Genomic DNA, 23,880 nt, shown 5'->3' on the forward strand with positions numbered 1-23,880 from the left:
GTTAATATAACCTTTTTCGTATTAATTTTTAATTTTATTCCTGCTAAAATTCAGCAAACATTTTTTTACTGATAATTTAATACTGCATTGAGATGAATGATTAAGATAATTTTTTAGCATATTATTGATGACTGATATTGCAATGGCTTGTTTGATTGAAATAGCATTGCAGAAAAGAGATTGAAACAAAATCGATAAAAGATATGATTTACAAATTGTGCATATAATTGTAAATCAATGATCAACAACTGGACTGAGCTTAAACGAGACACGCAGTAATTGTTTCCAAAAGCACTCAAGGGAAATTCAACCATTTTTCCTCCTTCGATTTCGATATAATTTCTATACATTAAACACAATCAGTAAGGAATTAAAGTAAAAGACCAGCTTCATCATCAACTGCCGATTGTTCCCCAGCTTCGGCATCATTTTTATTTTCCGATCTTCCAAGGATTGCTTCATGTTTTCGCTGTAAAGTTCTAGCGATTTTAGCAAATTCAATATCGAGACTTTTGATGAAAGGATGATTCAAAGCTGTAATGATTTCTCTGGAATCCATATTATCGAAACCATAAAGAAGTTGGTTGAGAGTATTTTTTTCTTCTTGTTCAACAAAACTGAAAAAAGGAAAAAAAGGCGTAATTAAGATTTTGTAGAAATGCATAGTTAATTTAGATTGAAAATAATTAATTACACAGCATAATCGCCGAAAGCTTTAGTAGCGGCCACGATGTCATCTCGAATTAATTGCATAAGAACAAGATGAACCACAAGTCGTCCACAGGCTCTTTCATCTTCAATTTCACGAAGAAACATCATTTGTTTTTCAAGCATTTTCAACGCATCATCATACTTTTGTATTTTTGCGTAAACACGAGCTGCCTTTGCAGCATAATCTGCGGCTTGGAAATTCTTTGATTCAATCAAAGTAACTTCAGCTGCTAGAGCATAGAGATGTGCAGCCTTTTCTGGGTCCACTTGCTCCACCATTCTAAAATGAAAATCAAGTTACAATCAGAAAGTTATAAAAGCCAGATTCAAGATTGATTCGATAAAAACTTGATCGAGCCTTACTTAGCCCCTCTTTCATAGACCAATGCACAAGTATCGGGAACTCCATGTTCTTGGAATAGTTTGCAAGCCTTTTCAATAAGGTTAATAGCATCTGACCATTTTTGCATATCTTTACCAGCAATCAATGCTGCTTGTTCAAAAGATCTGAATATTTAAATAAACCAGTAATTAATTTTATGAAACTGTTTACATGCCAGTACATTACAATAAACTTACTTGGCTGCTGAAAAATATTGGCGATTTTGCTGGAAATAATCTGCAGCTTTTATACAACAGTCGAGTGCCTTTTCATATTCTTTGCCAGCTTTGTATGCAGTAGCTGAGAGACAAGGAATAGAAATCAATAAAAAATAATTATTCAAATGTGTGTTAAAATAGGAAAAGCGTATAGTATAAGAGCAAAATATAAGAAAATGGGAAAATAAAGAAGAGAAATTACCTGCTTTCTGGTATTCGTTAGCAGCAATATCAAAATCAGGTTTCCATTTGAATAATGATGTCTTCAAACTATATCAATGATATGGAAGTATATCAAGAAAAAAACAATTTAGCAGCTTTAAGACAACATAAACAAAGAATAAGCACTAACCTTTTCTCAGCTCGATCAATACATTCTTGAGCTTCTCTGGTCTTGGCTGAGGCCATTGTTGTTTAGTTGTTACCAATCATTAAATGACAGTGGACCAAATTAATTTATAATTGAACATAAACAGATGCGAACAGAATAAATGAATCAAATAAGAGATAGAAATGATTGTGATGATGGTGACAATGTGTGAACTAATGTGAGGCAGTAGAGTTGAGAGTGAAGGGAGCAATGAGTAAGATAGAAACAAATATAAACAGGTGAGAAAACCGAGAGCTATCAGAACCGTTACAGTTAAAAGGCTTAGCCATAATTCACAGATTCAAAAATTTTTATCAAATACAATTCATTAAATAAATTTTCTCATAGAAATTAAATTGAGAAATAATTCGACTAGAAACAAAGATATTCAGAAATTGTTAATGAAGCTTTCATTGTTTCTATTGTATTTCAATATTTTCAATTTATTGGGACCAGCTTTTTTCCACCACATCCACTACTTTTCAACACAGTTCAGAGGGATTTTTCCGCTACTCGATTATATCAGAATGATTAGAGAAAAGATATTCAAGTGAATTGGTGATTATTTTGAGTTGAAAAAACCTGCATTTTACCATATTTGAACAAGATGAGCTTTTGCATATTTCTGCACAATCAAGATCAAATAATCAAAATGAGTCAATCGCATTTCTAAATTATAACTCGGAATAGCAGCAAATTATATATTTATTATGCCTTCTTACAATCTGTAAAGCTTACAAAGTTGTTAGTGCAAAGGCATTGGGAAAATTCATTTTAATTATAAATTGCGACGATTTGACTGTATTTATCAAGGTTTGAGTACAAACATAAATTGCTAAATCACTTTGACACATTACTTTGATCATTACTTACATCAGATTTTCAAATTGTAGATTAGTGTAACACAAATTGATACAATTTAACCCGTCAGGACCGGATTGAAACCAAGTCTAGAGATTCCCTAATTTTTCAAAGGATGATATTGTCCGTTATATTGATGTACGGGACTAGCTTAAACGACCAACTTTTAATGATAATTTTTGCTCTAATAAATCTGAACCAACTAAATATTCGAATAAAATTCGATTCTGAAAATACCGAATAATCGATTATAGGGAATCATTTCCAATCTAGTGTAAATCATACACTCTTGGACTCTTGTTGTTTAACTGTTATTATTTAATTTGTAACTTCTTCAATTATTTTATTTTTATAATTATGTGATAATATTGTGAATGAACCTCTAATTTTATTATTTTTACCTTCAAAGAAATTTATTTTAAGCCTAACAAGTGATATTGTGTTTCCTTCATCCCATTTCTATTTCCTTCTGCTGCATTTATTCCTGGTAGCCAAGTCCAAACATCAAGCTCATTTCTTTCATAATCAATAAATCAATATAATCATTGAAAATTATATTATTTTAATTAAACAACATTATGGTTGACTGTTTATTTTCATGCAATTCAATCATGCATTTCAACAAATAATTTTAATGTAAGTACTATAATATAGTGTTCAATACTTATTGTCATCAACTGTAAGTGATCAACAGCTGATGATGACTTGTGTCTACGTATAATTCTCATTATATTATTATTCTCGTTATTTAATTGCAGTTGATGTATTCAAGTTGCATTCAAGAATTATGGATGATCCAAATTATAAGATGAAGAATATGTACTCTTCAGTGAGTCCGTCCGAGATTGCTTTGAGGTGTACTATTCTTGACCTTTGCCAAAGATTGAAAAGAACGGAAGTTCTTTGTGATTATTATGAACAATGCCGAAATGAGTTGGTCTCCGATTGTATACGATTGAGGCAAGAAAGAGATTACTATCTCATGGCCCACAGAAACCATTTACAGGTAAATATATGGATTTATATTTGAGGCCTTGTAGACTCAAAATAATTCATTTCCTTTTGCTTACATATCTGTATCATTATGCGCCAGTAAATAGGTGCAGGTGTTTGGTATTTTTGTCTTTAAAGATAGTTACTAACATAATCTTTCTTTACATTTACAGAAAGCAGAGGCCTCCAAACCAAAAATTAATCAAGTGAATAATCAAAATACTGGACCAAAATTAGATAATAAATTAAACCAAGTTAAAAAGCAGCCAAGCTTCTCATTTGAGAAGGAGATTGATTTCCCTAAAACAGCAGAGGTGGATGATAATTATGAAGAGATTGCTAAACGATTGATCGCACAATTTAGAGAAGAAATGGAGGAAATTAGACGAGCTTCAATGAATGGATCACAAACCGTTAATACCAGTGAACCTAGTACTGGATCCAATGTGTTCAAAGGTCGGACAAGTAATCAAACAATTGAATCGACACCGACAATGATAGCAACATCTACAAAATCTCAATCCACTCCATTTCACGATGACAGCGGTATTTCAACTAAAATGTTTGATACTCCAGGCTGTACACCAAGTAAATCACAAATTTCATCTTCGCAGTTTATGGGCAGAAGAGGCAATGATCCTGCTAGTAATTACAACGTGGATTATGGTGAAAAAATTTTAATTTATGATGTATTAGATGATGTACAGAAAGGACCAAAATTTTATCATTCTAATCAAGGTATAACTAAGAAAGACTCTACCGAGAACGATAAATTAACTCATTATGACGGATTATCTAGTGCTTATCAAAGAAATCAACAGGGTCACGCTCGTCAAAGAAATACTAGCACGCATAATAATGGATTTCCGAAAGAAGAAGAACAAAATATTTTAAAAGATACTCCAACAATAATTGAGGTCAATTCAAATCGAGATATTTACAGTAATCAAACTGGCGATGCTGGTGTTGATGCTGCCCCACAAGTTCCATCTAATTCAGAAGCTGATCAATATATCGATTTATGTTATAAATTACTAAAGAGCAGCATCAATGATTTTGATACATTAACAAGGATGCTAATGAACCAAAATGAGAAGCTTCGTAAACTTAAAGGGAAACAATTAAGAAGTTATTTCAAACGACAATTAGATCAAAACAACGAAACTACTTCTAATACTAAAAGACCCTGAACCTGATTGTGTATGGTGTATATTGAATTTTTAATTTGCATAAAAAAATTTTATCATAAATGAATCTCTTTTGATATTGTCAAAAGATTTTCAAAAGTAAAATTGATCATTATGCTAACTTTACTCTGTATTATTTTACTAACTAATGCTGTTATAATCGACCTCATGTATTTGCAGAATATATCTTCTTGTTAATCAATGGATATGAAGTTTAATTTACTTTTTAACTGAAATCAAGTATGAAATATTATTTACTCAATATAAAAGATTGATCATTGGTGAACTTTGTTTCCCGTTCTATTTTAACAAAATTGTACATTGCTTAAAGATACGTGCGAAATGACTGATAATCAATGAGCTGAAGTAAACTAATTGTTTGCGATTATTTCTTGATCTGAATATTTCTTTACTTTTCCCCAACTTTCTTTCCTTGTAAACTTAAAATTCAACTCTTTCAATATGTAAGCCAACTTTATCAAGTTGAATCTATTTCATACTTCATTTGTAGCTAATTTTTAGCCTTTTTTAAATGATTTGAGTTTTCAAATTTTTTTATTAATTGTTCAATTAACAATTAACAAATATTTAAGCTCAGAATAGTTTCAACTGGTTATGTTATTTTTTAGGCGATTCAAAAATCGCTCGATTCGCAGTTACTTAGACTACTCACATCATATGTTAAGACGTTACACTAGATTTTTCTGGCATAAAATTAGACAAAATATGAGTGATTCGGCTTATTTTTGTTGGAAATCTGAATCAATTTAATGTTTCATCATTCAATCAGAAATTTATCAATATTTTTCAAAGTCATTCCGTTATCCAATCCTTTCGTCGCAATGTCATCAAATTATTCCGTTGATCTGTCAGGTATGTTTGAATACACAATTGTATTTACAATGTTTTGATTTCAGTATTATATTTTAATTTGATGAAGTTTATTCACCTTTCATTTTTTTTATTTATCATTATTATTATTATTTATTATTATATCATACAATTTAGCTATGAGACAGCCATACAAGGAGGATAAAGAAGCTCTTTTGGAAAAGGATTTACCCTCTAGAGATCCTATTAAGCTTTTTGAATTTTGGTTTCAAGAGGCTAAGCAAAGTGGTAAAATTGCTGAACCAAATGCTGTTTGTGTTTCAACTGCTACACTGTACGAGAAATTAATTGCTGACTGAAATAGGCGAACAATTAAAATGACTCGGATGATTTAAAAATTCTTGTTTCTTTTACATAGAGATGGATACCCGTCATCTAGAATGGTTTTATTGAAAGGTTTTGGGTCCGATGGGTTCAAATTTTTCACTAACATGGACAGTCGCAAAGGTCAAGAATTGGTAATACACTGTTTATATCAATTATCTATTATTTTTCTAACAAAATTCTCATTCTTTTTTGTTTTGTTGAAAAGCGTGAGAACCCGAAAGCGGCAATGCTATTTTATTGGGATCCTTTTAACCGTCAAGTTCGCATTGAAGGAAACATTGAGCAAGTACCAGATGAAGAAGCCAAAAACTATTTTGAGAAAAGGCCTAAAAGAAGTCAAATTGCAGCGGCGATAAGTGAACAGAGTAAACCAATTTTAAATCGAGATGCTCTCATTACCAAATATACCGAATTGGAAATGAAACATGCAGAGGATTCTTTCATTGTCAAGCCTGAAAATTGGGGAGGCTTTAAATTGATTCCTAAGTCATTTGAATTCTGGCAAGGTCAGAGTAGTCGACTTCACGATAGAATCGTCTTTACAAAATCTATTCCAGACATCAAAGATGTTCCTTACACTGAAGCCGAAAACGGATGGCTGATGTACCGACTACAGCCTTAATCAAATTTTTCTAGTGTCTAAGAATTTAGTATTTAAATTTTACAACGCTTTGATTAACATTTCATTGCATCGATAAACTGGATTTATTGCTCTAAGATATTCGAGGATATTAAACGAAAATATCAGAGAAATCAGATGTAAAGTAATCTGTTAAAAGATTAATTATTTAGCTAAATTTATTAAAAGATTCAATAGTCTTGAATTTGATTATGAAAAAATTAGATTTTATTCTTTACCGAATGTTATTTATTTCACAGCTTTTTTCTCTTCACAGAACTCATGATTAGCTGATTTAATAAGGAATTTAATATGGCAAATGGAATTTTATTCAACAATTATGATGGAGACTGATTGATTGAATACATGATATTAATCTTGTTAATCGAAGGCAATTTGAAATAAACATACAGCAACATAAAATGACCGCCGTTCATTATATAATTATACATTCCATAATAAACTTAAAACATCCATCAACTTTTAAGGAGGTTGACTGCATTATGTTATTCATTACTTTTTCTGGGTGAAGCAATTTCTAGTTTATTCGTGCCTTAATATTAAGATAACTATAATATTATATATATTATATCTCTAATAGTTTCATGATGTTAACAAAGAAACATTTGTTTTAAGGTAAAAAAGGAGCCACTAACCGTCAACAGGTTAGGCTAGGTAGAGATTCAATCCAAACAGGAAACATTTTGGATTGAGTACAGCAAGAGAAGAAGTTTGTGTACCTCAGTTCAGTTCTTATTCAATCAGTTATCACTTTTGTTCCTTGTTTATTTTGGTTTTAATTTTTCAGTTATCCTGGATTAATTGTGATTGTTGCTACTTCTATGGTTAAATATTCAGAATAGGACGAAAGGTAAGTAATTTGTCATTATTTTGGTCATCTTTGGTCTTCTTTCTTAGCCGAAACTGGCCAAATCACTTCATTTTCCTCTCTATTTGCAATCTTGTTACCAATAGTTAATTTATTTTAGTTGAACTTCCTGATACTTATAATTATAAATAATCTTTCATAAATTATAATAATTAAATCCTTCTAATCTGTTTATTACAATATCGAAAGTGTTAAAAGTAAATTAGGTCTCAAACTATAAAAACATATGCTGTGATTTGTGGTCTAATTTTATTATCTGTTTAATCCTTCTCATGGATTGTTTTTAGATTGGAAATACTTATTTCACCTCAATTTGAAACCATCAAAATGGAGACCAATCTGATTCTAGTTATGAACATGAGATGAAGTTTTGATCGCCTTGAAACTTAAGTTATAACACTGGTCCAATCGCCTTTTATAGATTAAATAACAATGGATGCGAAAAGCGACAAGTTTGGTAAGGCTTTTTGAAGCATTTGGTTTCGTGTAGACCGTTTATTCAATAATCCTCTTATTCTGCTTATTAATAACTTTTGTTTCGCTCTTTATAGGAACAAATCAATTATATGGAGCTCAAAGTTTTCGTGATGATACACCTTCACGATTTAATCATAATTATCAACAAGTACAACAATTGAATCACGGTAATAACCAACAGCATGTTAATACATTACCTCCAAAAGACGGTTCTGTTCCTCGATGGCTTCCAAAGTGTGGTTATTGTGATAAACTGATCCTTGAAGAGCAGTGTACTGAAGCAGAAGAGAAAGTCTGGCATCTCAAGTGCTTCAAATGTTTTGATTGTAAAAAAACACTTGGTGGTCAACAGTATGTTATGGCTCGACCAACCGTTTTGCGATCAAATGAGACAACTTTCAATCCGGAAAATGAATATCCTTACTGTTTGTCCTGTTTTGATGCCAATTATGCAGAATTGTGCGAAGAATGTGGTGATATTATTGGTTGTGAGATTGGATCGATAAAACATGAAAATAGACATTGGCATGCCAATGAGACTTGTTTCAAGTGTAATTTCTGTAAAACAGCTTTATTAGGAAAGCTTTTTCTGCCAGCCAACGATGGTAAAATTTATTGTTCAGCTCGATGTTATCAATATATTTTGGAAATGTATCATCCTCCATCGATCAGAGAGAGGGTTAAATTACCTCCTCCACCTCCACCACCACCTTCAACTCCTCCACTACCTCCCCCTTACCCTCACCCTCACAAAGCTCCTATATCTCCGTCTTTACAGCCTTCATCGTCCACTCAGCTGCCTGTTTCGCTTCCTACGCAACATTCAACGCCTTCACCATCTGCCCAACCTTCATCACAAGAAACTCAAGCAACTCAGGTATCAACAGTACCAGTTCCTCAAGATAATACGGTCATTCCTAGCACCCAATCAACTACTCCAAATATTAAGCCTCATCCATCTTCATCAGAAAATAGCCTTGTATCCAGTCGAAGCTCATTGATAAATGATAAGCCTGATGTTATTCAAAATTATTTGAATGCGCCAGACGTTGAAAAGGTTGCAAAAGAGTTGGCTGTAATCAGTGTAAGCGAAGAGAAAAAACCAGATGAATCAATTACACCGATATCAGTTAAAGTTATTGAAAATACTCAAAAGTTGAATCCAAAGAGTGTTACATTTGACCCAAGTGTAAAAGAGAATGAATCAAGTAGGAAATGTCGATCAAACAGAAAATCGATGAAAGAAGATGATTGTTGTTCTACTTGTTCATCACATAGTTCATCTTCATCGGATGACGATTTTGATTATGATCTCATGGATGCACGTCGACGCCAATGGATAGCTGGCACTCGTGTCCATTATGTGGCAGCTACTGCTCAGCCAGTATTAACATCATCATCATCATCATCAACATCAACTCTCCCTAAAACAAAAAATCTTTCTAAAATCAACGATTCAAAGACAAAAGTACTACATAAACCAATTAAAAGATTTCAAGATTGCTCTATGAATTGGGCTGAAATATTGCGAAGTAAGCTTAAAGGTCGTTGAGATTATCCTTTTTTGCAAATTATAAACTACCAAAGTATCTACTTTTTTATTGAAAAAACACATGTATAATCACGATATTCTTGATATGGATTAAATATACTTTACATAGAAAAGAAGTACAGAAGTCAAAGTTAAGCTTTTTTTGTTGATTGTTAGGGAGACCATTTAATGTCAGGTGGTAAACCTGTTACTTGAAAATTGACAAGGTCATAATTGCTCAAAAGACTTGATGGTTGAGCTGTTATGATAATTGTTAAGCTGTGGAACATTTAAATGGCGAAAAATTTGCTCCTCAAAAATTAAAAAAATTATTTTTTGGACTAATTTTTAGTCATTGATTTGATTAGTCGCGCGCCCAGAAAGGTAATTCAGTCTTGAAGTCGAAATCAACACCCTGTGTAAGAAAAAGCATAATTTTAGATTCAACAAATTAACATTTATATACTAAATTTTGAAACTCTATCATGTTTATAATAATTAATTCTTTGTTATTTAAAAAATCAAGTTTCTACTACTGGCGATGAAATAAAAAATGATCATTAACATATTCAACTGGTAAGACCGTTGCAGCTCAGTGCGTTTTACTCAGTCTGAAAAATAGGTTCTTAAAAACACTGGATACAAACATAAATAGAGTTTCAAAGTTTTTCATTAATAATTAATACCTTATAACGAACACAATGCAGGTAAATAAGTAGTTCACTTGGTAGAGGGTCAATTTTTTGTGCTTTACAATCATCACAGTCATCATGGAAAGTTTGTTTACTTGCGTCATACGGTTTGCTGTAAAAAGTTAAGTTAGCTTATTCATTTAACAAATAAAAGTTAAATAATCAAATTCATAATGGTAACTTACCTTTTCATGTAATCTCTCCATTCTTCAGTGACTGCTTTATTGACTGAATCACTCAATTGATTGATTTCTTCGTGACGCTTCTCAATTTCTTCTTTACTTAGTGGTTCCATCTTAATATAATCGTCCGAATCGAAAGCTCGAAGATATTGATGTTTTTCATAGACTCGATTTGCTAACTAAAAAAATTGCGAGTGTGGAAAAACAGATAATTAACAAACATTAATTATAGATAATCGATGCGTCATATTAAAGTCGTTTTACTTACATCATCTAATGTTCCCTCACCAAAATCTCCTCCTTTACCTTTGTTTGGTCCGAAAGAATCACAATTATATAAAGGATCATTAACGATAGGATAACCCAAGTATTGGAGATGAACACGAATTTGGTGCGTCCTGCCAGTACGAGGTCTACATTGAACCAAACTTGTTTTACCATCCGTGCTGATTCTCTTGAATATAGTCAAAGCATCTTTACCGTTTGCCTCATCTATCACCTGTAAGCCAACCTTGTGATTCAAAGTTGAGAGTGGTTTGTCACATGTGATTTCTTCCCTGTATAAATACAACATAAGAATTACCTCTTTGAAAATTCACTGCTATTGAAAGAATCGGTGAATTACCTACTCAGGAAATTGGCCCTCTACTTTACTAATGTATTCTTTTTCCACAAGTCGTTGTGTGATTTGGTCAATCACTTTTCGTGCCCAAAAACGATTTTTCGTGGTTATAACTAGACCAGAAGTTAAGCGATCCAAGCGATGGCATACTAAATCAAGAGGAAAACATTATGAGATTTGATTGTGAGTGTTATCAGCAAGTGATCTTACTATGAAACTGTTCAATTCCATGTTCTTTTCTCAATATAGTAGATACACTATTCAAATGAAATCTACCACATGAATGGACCTAGAAAACGAAAAAATGTGTGATTATTGCTTTTCGAAGCCTTTAAAAATAATGCAATTTTTCTTACAGGTAAAGATGGTGGTTTATCTAAAACTAAAACATTATCGTCTTCATGGACAATCTTTAGCGGTAACCCGATGACAGGCATTTCATGTCTATGTACAATACCAGTGATCAGATCATTATCTTTGAGAATGTAGTCTGGAGAAACTGTTTCGTCGTCAACTTTAATATAGCCTTTAGCAAAACGGTCAAGCTGAAATAAAATAGAATAAAAAGGATTGAATTAGTCAGACCCTAGTAGGAAAATGTTACAAACAAGTCACTTTTTGAAAAAAGTAGCATAAATGTGTGAACATGTGCTTCATACCAATTTTTGTTTATCTATTGCTCTGAATTCCCTTTGATAAACGTCGAAAATTGTTTCACCGATCCAACGTCCTTTGCAGAATGCATAAAATGTAAAGAGATACGGATAAACTTTCCGTAAACCATGCTCAAAATAGTAATCAGAATCACCTCTTAAAAGATAAACAAAATTAAATTTTTCAAAAGTTGAGACATGTGAGTAATGACTTACCTGTCGATGTCAATAATATTTCTTCTCTTTTTAAGCTTTGTAGGCTCTAGATTATCACCATCAATAACTTTACGTTTGTTTTGACACGAAGAAGACATATTTATTATCAATTTTAGTTTAGGAGTTATTAAAATTCTTAACACGGAAGAGTTATGAGCAATCAGAGTATTGAAATGAAACATGGTTTTAAGGATACATTAACGATAAAAACAAACCCAATACTGCCACCTAATGGCGGAAAGCTCGACAATATTTTGTAAGAAAAAAATGAAATTCGAGTCTTCTTAATTTAAAAATATTACTCATTTATTATTTTTCATTTAAATTTCAAGTGAAGATAATAAAAAAAATGAATACTAAAGTTAACATTTCATTTAAATTATCCAAAGTCGATTGGATTGCGAATCCAGTAAGAGAAATTGACTTGTACGGTGAATTTTCAAAATATTAAAATATGATGAATTTTAGCTTTAATTTTCTGGAAGAGTTGAGATCAAGTAATCAAAATGGTTTCTCTTGAAGATTGTCATGAGATAAAATGAGAATTTTTACATACATGTATAACAGAAATTTAAGGAATATAATTGGGGAATATTTTTGAGTTTTTAATTAGTGCGGGTTTATCTTTGCGGAACAATCAATCAATCGCAAGGTTTCGCTTTGACGGTATTACCAATAAAATCACGGACCAATATTTCAATTTTGTAAGGAAGATTTCTGTGAATGAAAAAAGTAAAAATGATCAATTCATGAGTTGAAAATCAATAGAACTGTCGAAAAACTGTGAAAAAAGTGTTCAAACTTTGATGTGTACCAACAATTTTTATCGACGAATGATAAGTTCAAGCTCTAACTTTTACGGCCACAGAAAGCAGTCGATCTAACTGAAAATCGAAGTGATCGGCTGTACATTTTCTGATTTTTCATCTAAAGTTACATCATTATATTGAGTTTAATGAAAAATCTGCTTCCATAATTGAACAAAAGCAGGTTAAAGTTTCAACTTTGATCTCGGAACTAAACCTGAGTTTTAAATTATGTTTGCTCTAATCAGTTTTGCTCTTAAATCTCTTAGCGCAAGAGGTTTTTGCTCGAACTTCTTTGCTCAAAATAACCCAAATCTTTGTAAGAGCTAGATTAGGATAAATTTAAATATCCAGCATAATAAATGGAGTTGCCAGTTGCTTCCAGTTCCGGTAGCAATTCCACGGGAATAAACGAGAGTGATTCTCAAATGAACAGTTGCTGCAACTTCATGTCTTTTTTTAAGACGAAAAAAATTGATTCAACTCTACAGCCAGCTGAAAAATTATTTATTCATTGTTGTACCATCTTTATATTTTTTTTAGATGTTTGGCCGCAAAGAAAGATACAATTTATTCAGACAAGTTCACCAAATTCATGAAAATTATGGCTGATGTTTGCTCTTTATCTTCCTTTAATGAGCGTGAACGTGATAGACAGGAGACTGAATCTCAGAACCGAGCTCAGTCATTTTCCTATTATTTACACATTTCGCTTATTTCAACTGATTCCATTGAAAAGATTGATTCTCGAGGAACAGAAGTTCGTGTTTTCTTAGCTGCTGAATACGTTGACCCAAAAGGCAAGCTTCTTTCAAAGACTATGCAATTATTTCAATTCGCAGCAAATGGTAAATGGCTTCCCTACAACAATTAAATTACTAAAAAGAAAGACTCTTTAATGTCACCTTTATCACATTTTGTTGTTGATAATGACCAGACCATAAGCTTGAAATTATTAATTGTGAAAGCAAAGTCCGAGCTTTGCCCGTTAAAGGGTTCCTGGTGTTCAAAACACAATCAATGTTGATTGTGACACTAAATCCTTCACAAATATATTGGAATGGTGTCGTCAAATCTTTTCCCGATTCAGAAACACCACCAGGATTACCTATTAAAGATGAAATTAAAGTGGGCTTTGAAGCCTAAACTGACCGGAGGAGGTTACAAATAAATGACATTTACATCACGTGGTCTGGGTCAGATGTTATACGTGTATTAACTAATGTATAAGTAAACTTTACATCAATTTCATCATACTTCGTATGTCGTCAGTAGTCAAGATGAAACTCGTATTATCTTTTTTCGTTTTGTTTTTAATCGAACAAGTTGTTTCTAAATCAGATCGAGTAAAACTAAAGGATGTGCAAGTGCTTACTTTACAGAAAGGTAAATACACAGAGGCCCGACGAACGCGGCGGATGCATCAATTGATGTGTGTTGGTGGTACTGCCAGGTGTTCCTTCATCCCAGAAACCGTTCAATGTTACAATCGAGGATGGGATGGTCGGACTATCAATTGGGAATGCAAGGCTGATATGGACAAGAAGTATTCATTTGGTTTATTAGAAGTTAATTGTGAAGGCTATGAACACCCAGATGATGATTACATTCTTGCCGGTTCCTGTGGTCTTGAATTTACTATTAATGTGGCTGATGGTGTCCCCAGACAAAGAAATTTCAATCCTCCACCATACCCTAAATCGATGACACCAGATAATTCAGGGCTTGGATCACAATTAATCTTCATCATTTTTCTTGTCTTTGGAGCTCTATTTTTCATAATACATATTTATTATAATCCGTTGGAAAGCCCTAGAAACGCTCATGAACCATCTGCACGGGTCTCACCAAAAAACCAAAATGTGACCGAAAAAACCAAAACACAACCAAAATGTACCAAAACAAGGTAAATCTCTCGATTTTTGATTTGGGACTTTAGGGGGTTTGTAGGGACACAAAAACTGAGTCCATTAGTGTTATCAAAAAATTTCTGTTATGAACAATTTTCGAGAAAATTGAAGTTGAAGTTGCAACCACGAAAGCCTGTTGTTCACTTATTTAACCAGATTTTTTCATCAAAATCATGTTATTTCACGAGTTTTATTGTTAAAAAATGATTTCAGGCCTATTCTAAAACACTATTCTTATAACATGATTTTGATGAAAAAATCTGGTTCATTTTTCATAATATATCTGTTCCAAAGCCCTAGAAATGCTCATGAACCATCTGCACCACCTCCACCACCACCACCAGGATTTAGACCAGACTGCTTTGGAAACGATACCGATTTCAATCCATTATCAATTGATCTAAATGAACTAAACGAGTATGAATCGCCACCAATTTATGAAGCTCATTCCAAAAAGAATAGCAAAGAATATGATTCAAATAAAGAAATTCATTACCGACCAGTATCATCAACTAAAGGAAACTCAAAAAGTCCACCAAAACGTGAAAAAGTTCCAGGTCATCTTCAACATAGTTCATCTATTGAACCACAACATTCATCACGCCACCATTCAATTGATGATACATCTGACTCTGATTCATCCCATTCATCTTCATCAAGTTCTTCTGTTCACATGGACGATGAAGCCTATTGCAAAGGTGATCCAAATCCCCCACCATATGATCATGGAAGTGTACCTTGGCGTGGACCAGAAACTCGTGCAGAAGATGGTCCTGGTTTTGGTACAGCATTTGTTTCTGTAGGCCTTCTCGGTTACCTTTTCGCAAGAAATTTAGCCGGACCTAGTTATACACGAGAAAGCTTTTCATCGTCCACCCATCGAAACAATTCTAATTTTGGTAAAACAAATGCTAGCACTGAAACTGAGATAGAAACGAAAGTTGGCTACGCTACAACTAAAAGACGCTAATTCAATTGAAAATAGTGAATAATCATTTTCTAATAATGTCTATGGAAAGTTGCCTATTTTAGTATTGGTGAAATTCACGCCATTTCAAATTGAATCTCTCAGCCACTTATCAAACGATGATATAAACCACTAAACACCTCTAAATACCAATTTTTTATCAATCAACTTTTCATATTTCAATAACCATTTTTAAAAATTCTTGTTAGTATTTAAAATAAATTAGCTTAATTGCCGACGTTTTTATTTTACTGGTGAAACCCTGATTTTCAAAAAGCGCGGAGATCACTTTAACTAAGCTTTTGCTGAAATCATACTTTCTGGTTTAAATGCAATTACGGAGTCCCGGTTGTTTGTTCAACTTTTTGTCAGCAGTTTGTTTTATTTCATTAACAATGATTTTAAATTTTTATAATCAATTATTTATTTTATTTGTGATTTTTAACTCAATCAGTGACATTCATAGTTCGCTTCAGTGTAAAGATGATCTTGGCAATGACGTCGACTGGTCAGTTGTTTACAAAATACCCAAAGAATCTAAGAATTACCAATCAAATGGACTTCAAACTGTTTATGTCACAAGTAATGGAGAAACCTCTTGGACACCATCTAAATATTCAATTAAAAATATTGAAAATATAATTGGATCAACATTATTACCCTTATATTCCTCAAGTCCATCTGTAAATTACATTCTTTATTCTGACCAGCCTAACAAAGGGGAACATATAAGTGACAATGGACACTCAAAGGGTGTTTTGATTTTTGACTCATCATCTGGTTTCTGGCTAATCCATTCAGTTCCATCTTTCCCAAATGATCCAAAGATTTCTCCTAAATATGATTATCCAGATTCTGGGGAAGTTAATGGTCAAATATTTTTATGCATTTCTTTTAAGACGCAAGCAGCCTTACCAAAGATTATTCATCAATTACTTTATATCAGACCACATGTTTACAGTAATTCAGTATCAGAAACAATGGTTCAACAAATTCCTGAATTGGCTGCTTTGATAAACAAAAAATGGATCAAACAATCTTACAGTCAATCAGACTTTGAAACACTTGGAGGACAAACATTTACAAGCTTTAGTAAAAGTCCAAGTGCTCATTTAGATATTTATTCACAAATCGCCGCTCCATCATTAAAAATTGACTTATTGGCTGAAACTTGGAGGAAAGGTGCTGGTGGCCCATTACCATCTGAATGTAATCTAACTTATCAAGTTGTTAATATTGACCAAGTTTCTATCATTTACCCTGACAAACCAGCTGTCTGGTCCTACACTGAAGACCATTCCAAATGGGCAATCAGCGTTGAATCAAATACTCCGATTGTCTGTGTTGGTGACACTAATCGAATGGCATCTCAAGCTAAGCGCGGTGGTGGCTTGGTTTGTATGAAGAATCAAAAAGTTTGGAAAGCTCTTCATTCATCTGTTCATCAAATCGAATTCTGTCCCAGAACTAGTTCCAAAAAAGACAAGTCTATTTTCACTCGAATCATTAATTTTTTTACAAGCATATTCACCACTAAATTTTCATTACCAGCAAAAACACTCACAAAAGATCGAACAAAAAAAGAGCTTAGATGACAATTATATGCATCAAAAATGTAAAAAATCTACTCACAACGAAACTGAATACACAATTATAATCAGTGATTAAACATATTATTTATTTACTAAAGATGAAAATGAGCTGCTTGATTGGTACAAATTTAAAATGAGGAATATTTTTGCAATGTGAATTAAGAATATATATAAACTAAGATTGAAAATGATTATGCATGTTGACCATGTTTACGATTGAGGTTTGATTTTAATTGTTACGTTAAATGACTTAGTTTGCTGAGAATTGCTCCAACCCGTTATATATGTTTTATTGAAGAAGCTAAGTTCTTAAATGCTTGTAAGATTTTTTGATGGTTAGTTTGATAAGTTGCTAACAGTCCATTCCTGTTGTAAACATCGCCAGTATCATTGTAATCAATGGTGTTTCCTTTCAGATCTGTCATCAAACTATTTTGAACCGAATTAAGCAATGCATTAGGAGCACAAATGTCCCATTTTTTAATTGAGGTACTGTGAACATAGGCATCAGCATTACCTTTGATTAGCTGTAATGCCTTATACCCAGAGCCACCGGCAGTTATCACATCATAATCATCTTTGTACAATTTGGCTAAACTATTTTTTATGTCTCCAGTGTGAGAACGCGAAACAATGAAGCGTAACCTCTTTTTGTCTCTACTAGTAGATTGCGGTAGATTAAGAATAAGATCTTCAACTGATTCTGAAAGACCTGTATCTTTCCAGGCCCAATAAGTTTCCTGACTGAATGGTTCGTGAATAATACCAATAGTTGCAACGCCCTTAACAGCCACACATGCCATAGTTGTAACATATTGAGTCAAATTTTCCGTGTATTCTTGAGTTGCATCTAATGGGTCAATCCATACAACTAGATCTTCCATTGATACAAGAGAGCTAGGAAGATTATGAATATCATCAGCATAGAGTAAATCTTGAAGCTCGCCAAAGGGAAGGAAAAAACCATCACTATCAGGGCTTTCTTTTTCCTCGGAAATAATTCTCAAGCCAGGAAATTTAGCTGAGACTTGTAAGACCATCATTTGATGAGATCTTAAATCACCCTCTGTTAATAACTCATCTTTACCATGTTCATCCTTAGATTTTGCCCGACTATGTAACTCTCGATTTTTCATAACGCCAACCACCTCTTTACCTCCTCGTTCAGCTGCTCTTATCAGCGTTACAAGTAGATTTTTCAAATCAATCGTTTGACCACTAAAAATAAAATTGAAAATGTGTCTCAATTAGAAATGCATACTTGATTATACTACTCAAGTCATACCCAAGAGCTGTGGAAAGATTAGGTTCACGTTTTCTTGCTCTGATGTTATGGAGAACATCGTTAGTCAATGATGATGATGTATAAAGAAGGTACACACTAATACACAAAACTAAAGCAACAATAAATCCAAAGGGATTCAGTCTTATCATATAAGGCCACATCCTGGATTAGCAAAAAAATCTTCTCAGAGAGAAACCACCAAAGTCAAGTCATTAGGTAGACGTAATAATAAAACAGCAGAGTCTAAAATAAACAAACATGAGTCAAAATTAAACCAAAATGTAGAGATTTTACAGTTTAAATTTATAGTTTTTCTGATATCAAGAATTTTGACAGTTGCCAATCAGATGGCAAATGTAGGTAAACATTTATGGAAATTGAGCGGATGCAATCATTATCTAAGAAAATACAAAATTATACTTACTCTTGAACTCATTATGGATTAAATTCACAGGTGTTTAGAAAAAATTACATCGAATAATATGTATACTTGATTAAATAGTGAATTACTATCATTCGATTAAACTAACCATTCCAAAACAAACAAAAATTAATTTGCTCAGAGCAAAAGAGATTTTAGAGAGTCTCAATAATCTTAAGTTGGAACTGCTGCAAGGAGCTACGATATATCGATATGAAAATTTTATAAATCGACTTTGATGGCTTAATTTTGAGACTTAAATTTTGATTTAAAATTGCAATCAAATTTCTTGATTACTTCGCTCTCAGTCGGGTTTATTGAGTGTAACACAATATTGTTGCAAGAGAAAGTTATCGATGATAAACTGAATAGTAAACCAAACGAATTAACGGAACGATTATCTTGTGTTGACAATTTATCACATCAGGTTTTGATTTTTCATCATATTAATAATAGAAGACTGGCTCTGGGTTAATGATTTTACCAATTTTAATCCAGAAATCTTCTTTTATCAGTTGACCAAATGACGAAAGAGTTATTTTAAAGTCATATGATATTTGTTAAAAGGTAACAATCAAATTTGTAAAAAAATAATCCACACGGCTGTTTTTTATACACTCAACCCTCCATGTATTAATAATAACCTCCATATCCTTCCTAAAGAGGTGAAGAATTTTAATAAAGAAAATATTTCATATTAAAGCTAACAAAGCATTATAATCGCTATACTATCATTATACTAATTCCTGTAGACGCGATTATATCAAAGATGTAAAAAAGCTGCTCTAGAAAGATTGAAACAAAAACATCGATCAATGGTTAATCGAATGAAAACTTATGCTTATCATGCCGATGAATAAAATAGTCAAGGTTTAACCGAATTTTTTTATGAACAAAACTGTTTAAGAAGTCATTGTAATTAACAGGATAAAAAGAAAGAAATAAAGTTAAACAATAATTAATTCAACAGAATTTCAATCACTGAATAAAATGACATCTTTGAAATGAAGTAATCAAGAATAAGTTGTCTAGTTTTGATCATATTGGGATTAAAAAAAGCAATAATGCATAATGGTTGAAATTTATAAATTAAATTAACTGGTTATCTCTCCTTGATGTATTAGTAATCAAAATGGTTCCTCTTGAAGCTTGTCTAGATCTTTTTTATTGTCTCACATCATTATGACAATTGGTATGACGAAAATATAAGTCTTTGAGCCTCGAAGCTCTAAATCAAAAAGGTCTTCGTTAATTTATCATTTATGTTATGAAATACATGATCGAAAACATTCCAGTCTTTATTGTTTATCTTGTCTCAAAGATGTGAAGACAAATAAAATGGAAAGCAGCAAAGAAAAGATTTCCACAAAAAAAGTCTCTGACAAAATAGTCAATCAAGTGGTAACGTATCATACAAGTCGATCTACCGCAACAACCTACAAAGTAAGGAAGCGCGTGTAGCATGGATATCAGTTATATTATCGCTTCCTCCATTATTTAGTTCTTGACTGGCTGAAGCGAATGTATCAGTGCTATTATTCACTCTGTTTGGCCTGACTATCACACTCGGTATGCGTCGACAGGATATCTGGTTTATAGCCATCTCTAAGTCGGAATCACTTGAAGAGGTGTCAGTTGATTCATAATCAATATTCAGCTTTCTATTCGTACCAACTCTACGTCTTTTGCAATGACTTGATCTGGTGCGACGTCTTTTCTTTTGTCTCTTTGGATGTTTTTCTTCTTCACTGTCCGAATCTTCGCTATCTGTGATTTTTTCATCTCCGTTTTCAGTTTTTAATGACTTAAATGGATGAAACAATGAAGAAAAGTTGACTTTGGGCTTTTTCCGTTTCGGTTCATGCTCGTCAGCAACCTCATCTTCACTATCAGTTTTCTTTTTTTCATTATCCGATTCACAACAGCTTGATATGTTAATGACTTCAGGAGTCCTATCACCAATAGGTTTCTTGTATCCAACAACCTTAATAGAATCATCAGAGTCTCCAGAGTCGCTATCATACTCTTGTTTTTTGGATGAAGGTTTATCATTAGTTTTTACGTCAATCTCTGTATCCGATCCATCTCCATCGGCAGTTGATTTTTGATTAGAAGAGTTAAAATCATTATTTCTGCACAAACCACTAGGACCTGGTCGGGGATTATCAAAATCTTCAATCACATTTATGTTCTGAGGCAATGTAGAGGGTAAACAATTTAATGGGGTTTCCAGACTTTCCTCGGAGTCAGTCAGTTCTTGTGAAGATTTTTTAAAATTTTTCTTGACTTCATGATATTTAACATCTGTTTCAGGTGCTTTAGTAGTTGTGGCGGTCGTCTCAGTAGTTGGAGTAATCGTGGATACTGGTGATGAAGGAAATAATACATTCATCCTAATTGAGTCTCTTGCTGATCCCTGTTCTTGTTCAGAGTCAACAACTTCAATTACAGAGTCAGATGTAGAGGAATCAGATTCTTGTTCCTGGTTGGTGAAAACTGCGAATGGACGATTAATAATAGACTCGAGTTTCAACGTCTTGACTTGAGCTCTGGGCAAGTAAACTGCATGATTGTTATAATCTTCAATAGTATAGGGAGATTTGGCAAAATAGAACAATTCATGGAGAAAATGATGAGTCTTATCGTGCATGAAAGGTTCGACAACTTGACGGAATCTTATACTTGGTATATCATATTCAAAAATGGCAGCTTTTATTCGGGCGAGAAGATTTTCTGTTGATTGACTGGACTCTGTATCAGTCCGCATGATGGCGATTAATTCACGATTAAGGAATGGAAGTAATCGATGAGTAACTGCTGGATTATTACGATAAAATGACGCTGAGCATTCTCTTTCTAATCGACCAGAAATTGGCTGAACCCAAAGATCATTTTCATAAAGGTAGCGGCGATGAGCACATGTGCCAATAGCAGGAGTGCGTTGTTCGATATGGTCCAAACTTCTGAAGTATGCAGATAAGTCAAAGTGAAATCCGGATGTTCTTGAGGATGACTCATGGGCTCGGGGAGGAGTACGTTCGGTTGTGTTTGAGTTGCTTTGAGCAGTAGGGTTGATTGCGTAGTAAAAAGACAATCTTCTTGGTGAATGATTTGTAGTAGTGTCTCTATTACTTATAGCCCGACCTCGATCAAACATGTCTTGTAGATGTATAACACGATGGCGAAGAATATTGAAACTTCCATAGTCACGAGTTTCCCATCGACCAGATTCGGAGATAAATGCTCCGACAGACCATAGACGTCTTGGAGAAGGAGGTCTAGGTATATTGTACTCCTCATAGTCATCCATTGCTTTAACATTGAAGATAATTGAGTCAAAACCTTGCCTACATACTGGACATTCAGGTTTGACCTTAGACCATTCAAATAAGCAAGTTTTACAAAAACTATGGAAACATTTGTTCGCAAAGGATTGGTCCTCTATTCCTCCTAAACATATTGAGCAATTTGGTGCAGGAGATTGGGGTCTTTTTGGAGATCCTTTGTAATGGGGAGAAAGAAGGTTTGACTTTTATAAAAGTAACTGAGAATGTAGAAGAGAATCTCTTCAAAGGTGATTAGATTATTTACCTCCTGAACACGGTTTAATAGGAGATCCTTCCTTGGTGAAATCAGATTTTGATAGGAATCCTCGTCCATTTAAACGTCCCAGCTCTGGAAGACGCTTTTTTCTACCAGTTTCAGCCATAGGCCTGGCCTTGTGAACAATCGACAGTTGATATGAGAGAGAAACACAAAATGTTGCAATAAGAGCAACTCAACTAATGTGAAAAATAAAGCGATTTAACAAGAACCAGAAAAACCATCAGAATCAATAAATCAACCACCACAAATGAGACTAACAAACAATAAAAACACAAAGACGACAAAGCACTTTTAAATGAATTGAATGTTGTTTTCTGTCAGGTTTACTCAAAATATTAGCAACTCAATACATCAGACTAGTGCAAACTAGTGTAAACCAATGAGCTTGCGTTTAAAAGATGTTAATATCATTGAATGTACGCTGTGTGGCGCTGTACTCTTCCCTTTCTTTGACACAATTTTTACTCTTATTTTCTCTTACATTTCTCTTTCTTTTGTTCAGTTTGTAAGTTTATTTTGTTTTTGTTTTAAGTCTCAAAGTAACCGATGAGTAGCTTATCTTTATGATAAGATGATTAATGGAGATTATCTCCTTTCTAAACAACTACAAGATAGCTGGACCGAAATATTATTTTCATTGTAATGAATCATTACTAATGAAACAATTTTTCAATAGTAACTTTTAGGTTTATTTTGGTTTTACAAAAAATGGGGAAAGAGCATTCAGTATAAAGTCCAACAGGGTTCTCCCGTTGCATTCGTTAACCAGATTTAACCAAAAAACCTGGTCTTTTATGGGTAGATTGTGAGAAAATCTTCTCCCTTTAATTTTCTCCCATTTCGCGTTACAACCCAAACAGGACGAACGGATGAAATTAGCTCACAAAGTAGGTTTGGCTCATCTATCTGGTAAAGTACTTAAAATGTAATTGATGTAACCATTTCTTGCTTTACAATTAGTGATTGCTTGAGCCGTCATCAGCTTCTTTCAAGCTAAAACAAAATGTTGCGATTTAAATAGCGTAATGGATAGTTAAACAAAGAGATAGGAGGAGCAATAAGTTGACCACTAATGGTTATGAAACAATAATTGAGAACAAAAATTACTTTAATTCAGATTGAAGATACATGACCATTTTTGATTACAAGATTTTGTACGATCCTATCTATTTGCGATATGTTGTATTTATCAGCTGTTGTTGGACATTGTTTGTCAGTGTTGACACAACCACATTGACATTTGACATTTCGAACAGAAATTCCATAAGGTTTATCAGTAATTGATTGATCCCTTTTGGAGAAACTCTCACGAAGTACATTCCTTTGCCATTTAAATTCCGGTTATTTGCTGCTTCCAGGTGGACCATTGTACATAAAGCTCAATGTCATCTTTGTATCATCTTTGTTAAGAAATCTTCTGTTTTATGAGCTTCTCGTTTCTTTGTGTACAAGGTTTGTAATTCCTTTTGTTT

General features: G+C 33.2%; 9 protein-coding genes across 10 annotated transcripts; 5 read left to right on the plus strand and 4 right to left on the minus strand.

Moving 5' to 3' along the window:
• Window positions 1-7: 7 nt before the first annotated feature.
• Window positions 8-1,861, minus strand: LOC107371387 (gamma-soluble NSF attachment protein). The gene is made up of 6 exons (XM_015939445.3): window positions 1,664-1,861; window positions 1,514-1,581; window positions 1,291-1,393; window positions 1,075-1,218; window positions 695-991; window positions 8-617 (listed from the first exon to the last, which is right to left on the minus strand). The coding sequence occupies exons 1-6, from the start codon at window positions 1,717-1,719 to the stop codon at window positions 371-373; spliced, it is 915 nt and encodes a 304-aa protein (XP_015794931.1). The 5' UTR covers window positions 1,720-1,861; the 3' UTR covers window positions 8-370.
• A 964-nt stretch (window positions 1,862-2,825) lies between these two features.
• Window positions 2,826-5,108, plus strand: LOC107371386 (uncharacterized). The gene is made up of 3 exons (XM_015939444.3): window positions 2,826-3,178; window positions 3,301-3,548; window positions 3,709-5,108. Exons 2-3 carry the CDS (start codon window positions 3,330-3,332, stop codon window positions 4,723-4,725), a joined length of 1,236 nt encoding a protein of 411 aa, XP_015794930.1. The 5' UTR covers window positions 2,826-3,178; window positions 3,301-3,329; the 3' UTR covers window positions 4,726-5,108.
• Window positions 5,109-5,440: 332 nt separating this feature from the next.
• LOC107371388 (pyridoxine-5'-phosphate oxidase) lies at window positions 5,441-6,797 on the plus strand. The gene is made up of 4 exons (XM_015939446.3): window positions 5,441-5,595; window positions 5,731-5,887; window positions 5,972-6,071; window positions 6,146-6,797. Exons 1-4 carry the CDS (start codon window positions 5,493-5,495, stop codon window positions 6,560-6,562), a joined length of 777 nt encoding a protein of 258 aa, XP_015794932.2. The 5' UTR covers window positions 5,441-5,492; the 3' UTR covers window positions 6,563-6,797.
• Window positions 6,798-7,289: 492 nt separating this feature from the next.
• On the plus strand, window positions 7,290-9,590 carry LOC107371383 (uncharacterized). The gene is made up of 3 exons (XM_015939441.3): window positions 7,290-7,430; window positions 7,736-7,905; window positions 8,000-9,590. The coding sequence occupies exons 2-3, from the start codon at window positions 7,881-7,883 to the stop codon at window positions 9,475-9,477; spliced, it is 1,503 nt and encodes a 500-aa protein (XP_015794927.2). The 5' UTR covers window positions 7,290-7,430; window positions 7,736-7,880; the 3' UTR covers window positions 9,478-9,590.
• An 18-nt stretch (window positions 9,591-9,608) lies between these two features.
• Window positions 9,609-11,984, minus strand: LOC107371384 (pseudouridylate synthase RPUSD2). Of its 2 annotated transcripts, XM_015939442.3 has the most exons (9): window positions 11,822-11,984; window positions 11,612-11,762; window positions 11,309-11,497; window positions 11,163-11,241; window positions 10,960-11,101; window positions 10,599-10,887; window positions 10,334-10,509; window positions 10,143-10,260; window positions 9,609-9,871 (listed from the first exon to the last, which is right to left on the minus strand). In XM_015939442.3, the coding sequence occupies exons 1-9, from the start codon at window positions 11,917-11,919 to the stop codon at window positions 9,821-9,823; spliced, it is 1,293 nt and encodes a 430-aa protein (XP_015794928.2). In that variant the 5' UTR covers window positions 11,920-11,984; the 3' UTR covers window positions 9,609-9,820. The 2 variants fall into 2 exon arrangements, with proteins under 2 accessions (XP_015794928.2, XP_089125563.1); XM_089269437.1 differs by lacking the exon at window positions 9,609-9,871 and having other exon boundaries at window positions 10,143-10,279.
• A 1,792-nt stretch (window positions 11,985-13,776) lies between these two features.
• On the plus strand, window positions 13,777-15,750 carry LOC107371706 (uncharacterized). The gene is made up of 2 exons (XM_015939850.3): window positions 13,777-14,533; window positions 14,832-15,750. The coding sequence occupies exons 1-2, from the start codon at window positions 13,890-13,892 to the stop codon at window positions 15,505-15,507; spliced, it is 1,320 nt and encodes a 439-aa protein (XP_015795336.2). The 5' UTR covers window positions 13,777-13,889; the 3' UTR covers window positions 15,508-15,750.
• A 15-nt stretch (window positions 15,751-15,765) lies between these two features.
• LOC107370813 (deoxyribonuclease-2-like) lies at window positions 15,766-17,193 on the plus strand. Its single transcript, XM_025162686.2, has one exon. The coding sequence runs from the start codon at window positions 15,834-15,836 to the stop codon at window positions 17,097-17,099; it is 1,266 nt and encodes a 421-aa protein (XP_025018454.2). The 5' UTR covers window positions 15,766-15,833; the 3' UTR covers window positions 17,100-17,193.
• On the minus strand, window positions 17,162-18,950 carry LOC107371707 (inositol monophosphatase 3). The gene is made up of 3 exons (XM_015939851.3): window positions 18,806-18,950; window positions 18,382-18,624; window positions 17,162-18,314 (listed from the first exon to the last, which is right to left on the minus strand). The coding sequence occupies exons 2-3, from the start codon at window positions 18,540-18,542 to the stop codon at window positions 17,375-17,377; spliced, it is 1,101 nt and encodes a 366-aa protein (XP_015795337.2). The 5' UTR covers window positions 18,543-18,624; window positions 18,806-18,950; the 3' UTR covers window positions 17,162-17,374.
• A 994-nt stretch (window positions 18,951-19,944) lies between these two features.
• LOC107371109 (uncharacterized) lies at window positions 19,945-22,767 on the minus strand. The gene is made up of 2 exons (XM_015939088.3): window positions 22,394-22,767; window positions 19,945-22,303 (listed from the first exon to the last, which is right to left on the minus strand). Exons 1-2 carry the CDS (start codon window positions 22,509-22,511, stop codon window positions 20,226-20,228), a joined length of 2,196 nt encoding a protein of 731 aa, XP_015794574.1. The 5' UTR covers window positions 22,512-22,767; the 3' UTR covers window positions 19,945-20,225.
• Between the last annotated feature and the right edge of the window lie 1,113 nt (window positions 22,768-23,880).

This window comes from Tetranychus urticae, chromosome 3 (genome assembly GCF_039701765.1).
Source record: "Tetranychus urticae isolate SD_2017Ah chromosome 3, NJAU_TeUrti_SD_1.0, whole genome shotgun sequence".
In the NCBI taxonomy this organism is placed as follows: domain Eukaryota; kingdom Metazoa; phylum Arthropoda; class Arachnida; order Trombidiformes; family Tetranychidae; genus Tetranychus; species Tetranychus urticae.